This window comes from Atta colombica, unplaced genomic scaffold (genome assembly GCF_001594045.1).
Source record: "Atta colombica isolate Treedump-2 unplaced genomic scaffold, Acol1.0 scaffold234, whole genome shotgun sequence".
NCBI classification, from domain to species: domain Eukaryota; kingdom Metazoa; phylum Arthropoda; class Insecta; order Hymenoptera; family Formicidae; genus Atta; species Atta colombica.
In genome coordinates, this window is record NW_017259332.1 from 457870 (window position 1) to 472371 (window position 14502).

Sequence of the window (14502 nt, forward strand, 5' to 3'; positions counted from 1 at the left end):
CTATATTTCATATTATCATTTAATGATAAAATATTTATGTATTCCAAAGCTATGAATACTTCACCGACTTAGCAGGAAGGTATCTAAAGCCTTGACATTTTAGGTCAATATCTACACAGAAAAAAATTGAATTGAACTATTTTACAGAACGTAATTTACTATAAAGTATTTTATTACTATAAAGCAAGAATCTTATCTTATCAGTTGCATTTATATAAGTTACTTTCTCCAGTATTAATCAGAGTGTAATTGTACGAGATTATACCTCCAATATGAATTACAGATTGTAATTGTACAAGATGCTAATAACAATTTTCAGATTGTAATCATACGAGAATGTGCTGATACAATAACAATGAAATTTTTAGAACGAAATTAACAATTGTTTTCTTGCAAAAATTCTTGTAAACAATATTTAAATGTATAATAAAGTTGATAAAATAACAATAATGATATAAATGTTATGAAATATAAATGTTATAATTATAAAATAAATACAAATATCATAATTTTGGAGTATTAAAACGTATTGATCAAATTTTTTTTTTCTTAGGTATAAAATGGTGCGCGGCATTAAATGGGTAGACGAAGTAGTCGAAGCTGCACCCTATGTCACTACATTAGAAACATTAGATAAATATAACTGTGATTTTTGTGTTCACGGCGATGATATCACAATGACGGCTGACGGCGTGGACACGTATCATTTAGTCAAGGCAGCCGGCCGCTACAGGTAGTTTCTTCTTTAAAAAGATATTAAGATAGAAATTATTAAAGATATTACAAATTAATTTATTTAAATATTTATTAAAAATTATATATAGTCTTTTATGAAGAAGAGACTTGATTATTTCAGAGAAGTCCAACGTACAGCCGGTGTTTCAACGACCGATCTTGTAGGACGTATGCTGCTGATGACACGACAACATTTTCGACAGGGTGACAACGAATACAGCGTCGATAGAGAACCGAGCAAGAGCATGGGTCAGGATCGAAACGCTCGGAGTCCGTGGACTGGCTGTTCGCAATTCTTGCCGACCACACAGAAAATTATACAATTTAGCGACGGCAAAAGTCCGCAGCCGGGCGATAAGATTGTGTACGTAGCAGGCGCGTTTGACCTCTTCCATGTGGGGCACTTGGATTTCTTGGAAGTCGCTAAGAAAGAAGGAGACTACCTCATTGTCGGTCTGCATACCGATCCCGCCGTTAATCGATACAAATGCGGCAATCATCCTATTATGAATCTTCACGAACGAGTTCTCAGTGTGTTAGCGTGTAAGGTGAGTCTTCTTTTTGCGCTTCTGAAATTTTTTATAGTATCTGCACAAGATAGCGTGAAAAAATATGTGCAATAAGATATTAACATATAAGATTATTCATTGTATGAATATAAGACACAATCTGCGCAGAAAATTATGACGCATTTTCAGTGGAAAAAATCTGATGTCATGTCATTAAAAAGGATATAAAGATTATATCTTAGTTTTTATACATTATTATAATCTTTTTTTTTTTTAATTTCCAGTATGTTAATGAAGTTGTTATTGGTGCGCCATATGCAGTGACAAGAGAGCTGATGGAACATTTCAATGTTTCTGTCGTGTGTCACGGACAAACGCCCATAATGCCTTGCGAGGATGGATTGGATCCATACGCGGAGCCCAAAAAGCAAAATAAATTTAAATTGTTAGATAGCGGTAACGATATGACAACGGAAAAAATTGTTGAAAGGATCATTCTTCACAGGTATGTTTTATCTTTACAGTTATGTTATGCATGTATACTTTCTTTATATCACACTTTCTAAGAACAATTTTTACTTTAATCTAGAGAAGATTTCTAATGATAATTTATACATTTATAATAATATATATAAATATATATTTTTTAGTTAAGAAATTCTTGATGAAATTACATGAATATATATTTTTACATATTGTCTCAACAATTTCTTCAATTTGTTTAGATTTATAACAAAATATGTATACAAAAATTATTTAGCTTTTTTATTATTCACATTTATAAGTGTACAATAATTGTTGTGAGAGAATACAGTAACTGATTACGTTATTATTTAACGGACAATATGTTATTTGATAATATATATGTATTGACTTCCGTCCTCGAGTTGTTATATTTTTATTTAAACTCCAAAAGCTGAAAATGTTTGATATATTCCTCTATATTTCCTATCTATACCCGTAATAAAATTGATATTGCAAAAATAAAACATCTTAATTAGGTCAAAAGATTAAAAAAACAATTACATATTAATTTTTCATATTCTGCTTTTTATCCCCTTAGGCCGAACGAGCTTTATACGGTTATTAAGAATTTCAACAAACGTTGATAAAATCTGGTTGTTTTGTATTCTTTATTCAATTATTAAGTAATCGTTAATGGGACAATCTGGCAGTTCTGTATTTTCTATCCAATTTGCAATAAACGCATATTTACGTACTTCTCATTATAATTTGTTGTCATTCATTCATTTACTGCTTCTGATGGGATATGTAATTTTATTCATCATGCAAAGTATTTTTTTGAGTTCCATTTTACTCCATTTTTCTCATTTACCGCGAGATGTAGTAAATAGTAGTCTATTTCAATGATAACACATCCACATATCCCAACAACTACGAGCATTCCTATCACGTGTTGATCTAGCGTCTAATTGCAGGTTGGAATTCGAGGATAGAAATTTAAGGAAGGAGAAAAAAGAGCTTGCCGCTTATGAAGCCTTCATCAAGTCAAAGAACAATGACAAGATTGAATAATTGTTTATTTTGTTTTTTTTTCTGCGAACATTCGCAGTATGTATGTGTGATGATTAGATTTTATAAAGTCAATGTGTAAATACGATGTCACACCGACACTCAATTTATCATTTCGAAATGCCTTACATAGTTAAATGAATAAAATAAAATGAATAATCAATTAATATATGCTAAAAATAGCAGTTAGCGATGTGGAAATCCACGTTAGTTTTGCTTTGTTGCAATACATTATATGATTAAATAATATACAACGACGACGATTATGAAATTAGATGAATATATGCAAGGTGTGTCAGGACTATCATTCTATGGACATGGCTTGTTTTTATTAATTTTTAATCCATTGTTTAAAAAAAAATATATTTTATTTAGTTACAAATGAAAATTAATATCTTTTTTTTTATTATACATTTTATACATTTTTTGGAAATTTTGAAAAGATTTTATCAACTAAATTTGATGCGATATAAAATCCGGAAATTAATATATTTTATATAATTATTTTATAATTGTGTAACTATTATTGTAATTGACATTGCAACTGATTTAACCTTTACAGGACGAGAAAGTCTACATATATCCATTATAATGGTGTTAACAATGTTACATTTTGAGACAAGAAATATATACAATGAAATTATAACAAATCTTGGAAATTTTAAAGAGATTTTGTCAACTAAATTTGATGCGACGTAAAATCCGGAAATTAGTACATTTTATACATTAATTTAAAATTGTGTAACTATTATTGTAATTGGCATTATAATTGATTTAACCTTTACAGGATGAGAAAGTCTATATATATATATATCTGCTATAATGGCGCTAACAGAATTATATTTCGAGCAAGGAATATATACAATGAAATTATAATAAATCTTATTTAAGGAAAAATTGTAAGATTTTAAAAATAAATTCCCGTCCTTTAAAGGTTTTAACATTCGAACTCTGTTGATTACTGAATTACGAAAAAATGAAAAGCTGGTGTTATCGCTTCATCCGATTTCTTCAATTAAAATAGCAATTACAAATGACAACATTGATTTTTAAGATACATTTATTGAGTTTTATTGTGCTTTAAGACTAATTTTAATTGATTCTTTCAGCAGAAACTTATGTAAATTAATTTTGGACTTATATTTCTAGTCACAGGGTCTAATGAAACATAGCCCTGAAACACCGTACATATATTTCGACATATCTCTAAAAGACAAAAGTTGAAGGTATATCGTGTGTTATAAAGTCTTTGAATGTAGATATGTCTAGTAATTAAATTATTGTCTCACGTGATGTGAACATGTTGTGATGTCGTTGCTTGATTTAAATATCGAAATAATCAATTACATATATAAGCAATCATGTGAGACATGTAGAAACGAAGATCGAATATTTTATAGTTATTGAATATTTTGAGTCAATATTTTGAGTTTTTGAATTCCGTTACTCTCTTTCTTATGCGATAATTTTCGTATGAATTTAGAATTCTATCATTTTTATTCTTTCTATGTACACAGAGCATTTATTATTTATTCGATTGGAGTTTTAATACTTTTGAATAAATTATCAATTATTAGATATAGTTTGAATTTCATTGAAATAGTGACATGTTCGGTCTTCAAAGAAAAATTATTCTCGTTGTGCAATATGGGGTATATTTTTTTTTATTTTCGAAGTATTTTACGCGTTTAATTAGCAAAAATATATTGGAACGCGAGTATTCCGTAGTCCTTTATCCAAGAAATAGTTGAGATTGGCAGATAAATGAGCTAGGCTCGTGATTCGGTCTAATTAATCGGAAGTTCCTAAGCATTTACAAATGCCTATCGCTTATTTCTGAATGATACTGAGATCACGTTACTAGACGGCGATTCTTACGACCAAATTTCGGGTTCGTAAGATATCCAGTCAAGTAATTAATTAACTTTACGACAAGCATTGTTTATTGAGCAAATTATGACGCGTAATTTAAGACATTAGATTTTCTAATGGGAGATATATTACAATATATATTGTGTGTCCAAAAAAATATAAACGGAGCCAAAGACGTTAAGATTTACGGCGTATGTTATATAGACTGAATGAAAACAGTTACTGTTTATCTTCAACTTTAACTGTTTGCGTTTATGAGGAAATAAAGAGAGAAATGTTTGGCAGTATGTAATACTATCGTATATGAAGATGTTCGAGGATGTCCCAGATAAGCTATTGGAATTAGATATTAATCGCGAAGAACTGATGACTGTCTATCAGGTTTTCACTGAAATATGATTCTGTGATCAAGTCGACGAGTAATTTACTATTAAACGAAGAATCTGAGACATCCTATGCAACACAAACAGGTTCTTCGACCTGATAATAGCGATGGTATCGATGCCGATAAAGTTGTAGTGATAGTTGAACTAGATTACGCCGAAAGGAAAAAATTGTATAGTTGATGATTTTCTACAGAAGAGTCGAGATACCGAAAAAAGATTGTAACACGTAGAAAATATTGTTTAACTTTTTATTTTATAATAAATAGTCATTGTATACGTCACATCTACAATAATCGTAAGTAATATGTATTATGTTTTTTATAAATATAATTATAGTTACCTTCTTATAAGTTACTATCTTTTCTAATGTGATTTCTATCATTCATATTTGCATTTGTGTGAATCAATAAAAATTTATTAATTTAATAATGTACAATATTTATAATATATTTTTTTTTATAGATGAAGATCTTAACGTCAGAGATTTATACTGTTGCACTAAACCATTTTGAACAAAAATACTTTGGTATACGGATTAATTATTACGTTAAGAAGGTAACTATAGTTATCTTCACGGATCGATTATCGTGTCCTCAGAATCATACCTTGCACTAATACGCGATTAGTTTGCCTCCCCCCCTCTCTCTCTCTCTCTCTTTCTCTTATATCATTACATCGTTTTATTAAATGTATAAAACTTTAATTCTTTTTAGAGCATTCTTAAGATATCTTCGAGAGAGAAGGAAACTTGTCAAAAAAATGCAATCAGAGATTCATTAATTGCTCTAACATATTAACTAAATAATTCAACGAACAAATTAACTTTTTCTCGCTAAACTTTAGATTCCTTTCTCCTATTAAATCTTATTCTTCTATTAGAAATAGATTGATTCGAAATTTTCGTCACAGACATTCCTTCAATATATTTTTTATATATTTAACTGTAATATATTATATATATAGATTTTCGTAATAATATACGTATAAAATCTGCGCTGTTAAAAGATATGTTGTAAAATGCGAGCCGCATTTGTGTTTATTTACAAGGTGTGATAAATTCGTGCAACCACCCCAAATGTCCCGTTCGATTTCGATTATACGGCGAGGTTCTTATTATCTTATTACATGAGCGATCCGCTCGCTTGATCAGGTCACGTGATAGCATTGCACGTTTGAGAGACTCAGTAGTGAGATTATTTTTCGTATTTGAGCAATGTCGACATATTGTGAAACTTATGACAGAAATTGAACACGTGCGCGAAATGTTCGGAGAATATACAATATTAGTGCGTTACATATTAACTAATAAACGAATGAAGTTCTTTGAAACGCAGAAAAGAATCGATTAAATTAAATAATTTATAAATTAAATAATCATTAATAATTTTTGGCAATTTTCCTCATTCGTGTGATTGTTTATAAATAATAGACTTGATCAAAGAATCTAGTGACTATTAACAATCATACATTAGAATAGAAATTATTCTTTTTAAAACCTAAGACTTTTTTTTACTAGAATCAAAAAGTTAAAAATTGGGTAACAAAGAGAGACTATATAGTTGTATTTATATAGAAGAATTAAGAAGTGCTTCCTCGCGAAGACATATCGTGTAATCTATCGTAAGATAAAGCAATGTTTTATCTCTAACTTTAGTAACAAATTTTTTCACGAATTCTCAATTTATTTTCATTTGGTTCATCGTAAAAATTAATTTTTATTTTACACGGGAAGCACAGTCATTTACTACTAAACATTCTTCGTTACGAGAACTATTTTTATTCTACGGTGGGCGGTGTCGTTCGTTTATCTGAACGATTAATTCAGAGTTTTCGCATGAATCACTCCTCGACGAAGTTGCAACTAATATAACGTATCGTATCATATCGTATCAGTCAATGACGTTATCGAAGTATGGGACAAGTATCTTCTATATCTTGAAACGGAGAATCAGGTGGTTTGTAAACGTGACGTTGCACTCTTGCTCTGCAAATAAACATCCTTATCTCAAAGTAACGTTACGTTAATTATACACGATGCACGCGTGATGTACACTGTGAGGAGTATTCAATGCGATTTATATGTAATCTCTCTCAATCGCGCATCGCTCTATTGCATGGTCGAACGACCGGTATAGCCGGGCGTGATGTCACAATATTTCCTGGTGCGGTCTCTGACCAACTCGTCGATCGACTTGTTCTGCTGCACCGTCGAGGACAGATTGTGAAGACGCGACGCTAAGTAGCACATGATAAAGGCTGATAACACCAGTAGTGCACCCAATCCCGTCGCTACGTAGAGGAAATTTCCGCAGCTACCTTCGAGGCCGGCTGTCACTTTATCGTACAGATCTATGAGGTGAATATTAGAATTAACGATCACTTCACTTTTTTCTGTTTTTTCCCGTTATGTAACTCAAGGCTCTTTTATAAATAGCCGGATAATATAATATATTTTAGGCTTTACGGACTAATGCCTGTTTCTACCGATGTAGATTAACTTTAATCTCGGTTCAACTTACTCTTCATTTTTTTCTAATTTTTAGAACTAGAAAAAGATGAAGTGTAAGCTGAACCGAGATTAAAGTTAATCTTGGAAAAAAAATGAACATAAGAGATAAGACTAAGAATATTATGTAGAAAAAAAAAGAAATAAAGGATGTTAAAAAGGAGCTGATTTCCGTTCAAAAAGATGTAAATAAAAGAAAAAATATTTTTGTAGATTTTTCAATAACCTGTTGGATAAAGTTATAAAAAAGTTTGTAATGTTTGGAGGACATTTCGAAAATTAAGCAAAAATATTTAAATAAATATATTTGAATAAATATACCATGTTCGCATTCAATTTTTTTATGAATTTTTAAATAATTTTTTAATAATTTTATCAGGAGATCAAAATATGTCTATAAAAAATTATTTTTTTTACTTCCTTTTGAATAAAAATCAGTCCTTTTTTAAACATTCTCTTTTCTATTTTCTTATCAAAGTTTAAAATACATTAATTTATTATTGTGTTTTGATTTTTGCATAATATTTTGAATTAATTATTATATTGAAATTTCACGTTTAATAATTACAGATAATAAAAAGTGTCTAAAATCGGGTCATTAAACGTTTTTTGCGTCTGAAAGACGACTTAAAGACGTCTTATGTCCCAATTTTAGACTTGTGTTGTTTGGGTAATAAATGATAATTACGCGATCCGAAGCGATAAAGCTTTCGTTCATACCAGATTAATCTCGATGCAGAATACCAGTTACATTAATCTTCTTTCTTATCTTATCTCGAGTTGACATGAGAAAGATTAATTTCGATTACACGATCAACAAGATTCTATATTAATGCATTTAGAAATGTGGAACTTACCATCAGGCATCATTACTGTATATTCAATATTCTCTTTGAACTTTGTGTACGGTGTGGAGTCGTTATACCTTTTGATCAAACGCTCGACCTTTGGAAGGAACTCGCCTAATACTTCTACGTTCGCCTCGACGGATCTTTTTCTCTTCTTCCCGTGTCCTGAAGGTTCAAAAAGATCAAGACAGAAGTCCTGAAAAAATAAAGATATGCGATAAATGAACAGCACAGCAACAGAAAAAAAATTGATAGCTTATATTTGTGTGCCATATCTAATTAGAAAGTTTCAATAAGTGTCATGGAAGATTACTGTGATAACTATTCTAAAAATTTTGATTAATTAATGGCAGAGTAATGTAGATGTAGGTCGAAATATAGAGATTGAAATGATAGACTAATTGTGAGACATACTATCGACACAGATAATACTTGAATAATTTATCTCTTTTCCATCGACTTCGAGATTTACTGCTATATCTATGATCTAATTTTGTTTTTATATGAGATTCATAAATATTACTTTTCATATTTCAAAGTCTTGTACGACAGGTATCTCGATTATATTTTTGACGTTGAATACCACGTTGGCGTCCGCTGCGATAATGAATTTTTGTATGCGCGTCATACATACTACATTCTGAAATTATTACATTTTCTTTCTGTCATAAATTTTACTTGTATGACATGCTGGTGTACTTAATGCATTCGAATGTTGAGTTTGCCCAAATGACTCTATTCTAAATTCTAATACATATAACATGCAAACACGCATGCAATACGAAGTATATAAGTTATTCAGTAAAAATTCTCTGATTAATGCTTTTATAGAAAATGTTCTGAGTATTAACAGCTGTAAATTTTAATTCAGACAGACTTTTGCAGCATATCATTTAAATAATAATAAAAAATTATATTTTTCCGCTGTATAATAATTAAGAAGTAGCTAAACTGACAAAATGGTGTCAGTATACATTGTTAGTATAATAATAAAATTGCATTCTGGACTCTCTCTGTTCACAGAATTATATGAAACCTTGTTGTAAATTTATATCTATTTTTCAGAAGAGTCTCAGAAGAGAAGCAAAATGAACAGATAATCAGAAAGATTTAAGTTTAATAAGTAAATTATAACATAAATCCTTTCCTAAATAATTATGATTATATTTAATCGAAAATAGTCGTCTAGAGTATTTTTATGACTCCAGATGAAAAAAATATGAATTCTTGTAAAATATTGTATGGATATTGTTTAACATATTTTCTTTTTTTTTAATGAGTATTCTTTACATACATTAAATATGCAATTCCATCGAAATAGTGATTTTAATTGTAATGGAAAAACATCTCAGATAATTGTGTGTAAAAAATCAGGTACCTACTTTCGGGTTAAAAATAAAGAGAAGATAGTATTGTGGCGATTGTATAGATATTATGGACCCTCATCTCCGCTATACAGATAGGACTGTTGAATTTTTAATGAAATTCAGAACAGAATTCTATTTATAATTTTACGTGTCGTGTAATATTGAAAATATTTAAAGAAGTAAAATTCACACATGTACAAAATATATATCAGGATACATTTATATTTAGAGGATATGTGACACATAAAATTATAAGCAAAATTTTATCTTGAATTGATCGCGATCTTAGAACGTCTAAAATGAACTTAAATCGATTGTAGTTCTATTGTTACTCTATTAACCCCACGATAATTTATATTACACATTACTATAAATTTTTAAACAATAAGAATCTTATTGGACTGTTGATTGTGTAAAAACACAATCAATAGGAAATAAAGGCTTATAACGGTCGAAGTTGATTCTTTAATAATTTGATGCTTAAATAATTTCATTTGAATTTGTATATACAATATATGTACAATACATACATATACATACTATATACTATATTTATATATATATTTATATATATATTTATAGTCATTTCAACTACGCGCCAAGTTAATTTTCTCGAACTTAGAAACGCAGTGAGGCTAAATTACTATAGTAATATCATAATTAAATTTGATGCTCATCTATTAATGAGATTTTTAATATGCTGGAAGTTTGTAAATAAATTGATTTATTATGAAAAATATTACCTCGGTCGGGGGAATCGAATCTGAAATATAGATTTTTAGTATTGTGCAGCCTGCGGAAGAATTACGTATACATATGTATTTATGTACGCTTTGTAATATTTTATTTTTTGTCAAATTTTTTTATAACTAAATACTATATTTTTAAAACAAAACCAATTTTTAAATCTATTTTTGTGGAAAGCTACATTACCACTCTTGTTTTTCTTCGAACTATTAAGCAGTATTGCCACATTTTTATAAATAATGCTCAAAGTAATAATTTTTTTTTTAATCAGTTGAACAATATTTTGATAAATGTAATTGTTAAAAATTTAAATATTGATTAATCAAGTTACTGTATAAGATGGTACCCCATAATATCACCTATCGCTCTAATGTAAATTACTCTGATTTTTATGTTATATCGTCGGATGACGATTTATACGATCTGAGCTATCATTGGCACTCGTCGTACTCCACGAAGTATCCAATAAAAATCATTACCGCTTACCGGTTGACAATCTTGCGGCTCCATGCACGCTTTTATCTGCGAGTGGATCCAAAGGGTGGAGCGCTCCCTCATCGAGCTGAGCAAGAAGGCCTCGAAGTCGAGAAAGACTTCGTTCTTGCGCTCGCGATACCTCGCCGGTTGATGCGGAATGATGGATGCGAAATCACGATTTCTACAACCATCCTTTACGAGCACGACGCTACCAGGGGCGTGGGGTTGATCCGGGTCAGGACTGACCGTCACCTCCAGCAGCTTGATGTAGCCCCAGGCGCTGTCCGGGCTGATGCGGGCGCGCAGCTGCAGCTTCGTACCGATCGGTACGGCCTGATCGACCGTCTGCGAATTATCGGATACGTTGCCGGTCGCCTCACGATAAAGGGCCACCTCGTATTCGAGCCGGCCTGGCGTCTCCTCCACCACTCCAGACACCCTGGCGCCGTGCGGACTGAAACGATTAACCCTTTAAAGCAGACGCGCGTCGTCGCTTCAGCACGTTGCGTTCTCTCTTGCTGTTATATCAGCTATCATTATTCTAGACTTCTGTCACAAATTTCTCTCATTTATATATATAAAAATTAAATATGTATTAAATAATATGTATTACATTATTTTTTTTATGTTTGAAATGATTACGGAAAGGACAGTTTTGCTGTAATATCTAAAAATTTAGTTAGACCTGAAAATTATTTTGTTGTCCATCAAAATAATTATGTAAGATGATCAAACTAGTTGCTAGAATGTCACAACTTTTTGCAGCATTGCTCATCATGCTTGAAATTCTTACATAATTATTTTAATGATCCGAGAATTATTTTTAGATCCAATTAAATTTTTAGATACTTCAAAATCTTCTTTCCGTGTAATTTACACGTATGATATATTTGTTTTCAGTTTTATCCCGAAAAGATATAGATATTTAGTTAACAACGGATAATATAACTTCAATGTTATAATTTAGCACTTAATAATATTAAGAATCTTTATTTTAGACCGCATATGTGAGAACACAATCAATATTAGAAATTAAATGCCTATAATGGTCGAAGCTGGATCTTTAATGCTTAAATAATTCAGTCTTGAATTACTATATATACTATATATGTATATACTTGCATTATATATATTTGTAGACTTTCGAACTGCGCGCTGTTCATTACATTTACCACGGTGTTATATTACATTTATATCATTACATTTATACTACAATATAATTTAACAATTACATTGTTGAATGCAGAATTGTAATAAAGTTGTGTTAATTTTTAGTTGATGGACTAGGTATTATTACTTCTTATTGCAGGATATTATTATATTATTCGTATAGATCCAAGCAAACAATAAAGAACAATTGTAACAAGACTTCTTTTGACAGTACTTACACATTTATATCATTATTATGAAGTATAATAATTAAATAAGCGGATAACCGTTTCCTCGAGGTAGGAACTCGCGCAGAAATGCCGCTCCTCGGCGGACGCGAAATGCGACGTGGCGGAAATAATGCTCATCTATTACTCGCGAGATTTTGAGGAGATATTGTGCGGGTGGAATGCGTGTGACTTACAAAGTGCCGGCGAAACCGGCAGCCTTGTGCCTCAGCAAGGTTGGCTCGGGTGGTCGACACATCAGGATCAGTTCCTGATCGGCCAGCATCACCACGCCGGGAAAGGCCGGAAACCACACTCGCAGATGGATAAATCCCTGGTAATACAATGAATTGCGATAATACACTGTTAAATCTATAGTCAAATTAAGTAATAGAGTCAAATTTAATCTAATGTTAATCGTCACTGATCTTTCTAAATATATATCGTTATTTTTTACCAAAATAATAATTAAATTTGACACTATATCGTGATATTATATTGTCAAGTTGACACTATATAGTATTAAATATAACCATTGTTTTAGTATAAAATAACGATAAGATTGAGTAGGAGCAATAGCGACTCACGTTAAGTTAAATTTGTCCCTATAAATTTAAGTGTAACAGTGCTTATTGCATACAAGATTGATTAATAAGATTTGTGCAAATTACACAGGTCAGCGCAGGTAATATTTTACGAGGAGATATGTCAGAATTTTTACAAGGACGTTCCGCGAGATGCGCCCTGACTCAAATATAGAACGTTTGCGGCAGCGAAGCGCGGAATTAGGCGAATAGTACAGTTAAACTTGGACGCATCCAACTAGCTAGTTACAGCGAGCGCTAGCTATTTCTTCTCGAAATATCATAACGGCATTCGATGCCTGATATCATCCGATTGAATGTACAAAGCGTATCTGCTATAGCAGCAAGCTCCTGAGAGAGAATCAATTGCGAATTAGAATCGCTATCGATCGATCGCTATCCGCAAAGGCTGTTCCGTTTGTGCAACGTCAGTTGTAAGCCCCGGAGGAGCGGAAAAGCCTTCGTCGAAGCGTCACCGTGGGAGTTCCTTGTAAAAATTGCATTCCGCGTAACTCGCTCGATCGTTCAATGACTCACGTTTCTCTTGAGGATGCCGCATCGAGAGAAGTCAGTCACCTTCAGGAAGTAGTTATCTTCCTGTGGATCGTTCGGGTCTGGCCTGATCTGGCAGTGAATATCAGCGAGAGGATTCGCCGATCTGTCGTCCGCGAAGAGCGGCGTGCCTCTGAAGCCAACCGGCCTTTTGATCTTCGCTGTCAGGAGATCGATCGCCGATCCCGCGCCGCTACACTGAATGTCCGAGACCTCGTAATCCTGGGCAACGGCAGCGGCGACCTGAAACACGAACCAACGATGGTATTCAAGATCTGACGAGAGGGCGGCGACAGAAGATTTCAGGGCTCGCGCGGGAACGATTTGCGCTTCCTATCCCGAGGCATTTCTTTAGTAGTTTCTTCTCGAAACTGTCGCACGCAATCATTTTGTAGCTCACGATTCTCATGAACAATACTGAAGTAACGTTTAACATTTCTCAGTCTGCCGTCTGGATGGAAGACACACAAACAATGTTTTTTTTTTAAGTTATATATCCGGAAATTTATTTTACGATCCACTGTGCGTTTTTCTCTTTTGAGTTTCGATGACATTTATAAAAAAAATTCCGGATTCAACGATCTATTATAAAATAGAACCAATATAGGAATAATTATATTTATTGTTAACAAAATATTTTAATACTAGAAATTAAAATGAATTGAAGCTGGATCTTTTAATGCTTTAAATAATTCAATTTTGAATTACTACATATATTACACTGAGAAAAATGATCTGGTTAGATTAAATAGTAATTCTGGTGGAAAATGGACGAATCAGAATTTTCTGGTTAAATCTATTAGAATTCTAATTGAGATAACTAGAATTCTGATTGATATAATTATTCTGGTAAAAAATAAGAATTCTAGTAAAATTTATCAAAAATATTGTATCAATCAGAATTCTGATTATTTCAACTAGAATTCTAATAAAAACTAGAAAATTCTGATTCGTCCATATTCAACCAGAAATTTATTTTGATTTATATATATATATATAAAATTAAATTA

General features: G+C 31.6%; 2 protein-coding genes across 5 annotated transcripts in view; one reads left to right on the forward strand and one right to left on the reverse strand.

Moving 5' to 3' along the window:
- LOC108688512 (ethanolamine-phosphate cytidylyltransferase) overlaps positions 1 to 3163 on the forward strand; it is a 7823-nt gene extending 4660 nt beyond the window's left edge. For 2 of the 4 annotated variants that reach the window (XM_018194808.1, XM_018194809.1), the window contains exons 3-6: positions 554 to 733; positions 857 to 1283; positions 1529 to 1749; positions 2684 to 3162. In XM_018194808.1, coding sequence (XP_018050297.1) covers positions 554 to 733; positions 857 to 1283; positions 1529 to 1749; positions 2684 to 2780 — 925 coding nt within the window. In that variant the 3' untranslated portion in view covers positions 2781 to 3162. Of the gene's footprint in view, positions 1 to 553; positions 734 to 856; positions 1284 to 1528; positions 1750 to 2670 lie in introns of all 4 variants that reach the window. The other 2 variants (XM_018194811.1, XM_018194812.1) reach the window with 2 other exon arrangements.
- A 3408-nt stretch (positions 3164 to 6571) lies between these two features.
- Positions 6572 to 14502, reverse strand: part of LOC108688521 — a 20148-nt gene continuing 12217 nt past the window's right edge. The window contains exons 2-6 of the mRNA XM_018194824.1: positions 13478 to 13735; positions 12554 to 12690; positions 10990 to 11434; positions 8399 to 8585; positions 6572 to 7384 (exon numbers count right to left, since the gene is read on the reverse strand). Coding sequence (XP_018050313.1) covers positions 7143 to 7384; positions 8399 to 8585; positions 10990 to 11434; positions 12554 to 12690; positions 13478 to 13735 — 1269 coding nt within the window. The 3' untranslated portion in view covers positions 6572 to 7142. The remainder of the gene's footprint in view (positions 7385 to 8398; positions 8586 to 10989; positions 11435 to 12553; positions 12691 to 13477; positions 13736 to 14502) is intronic.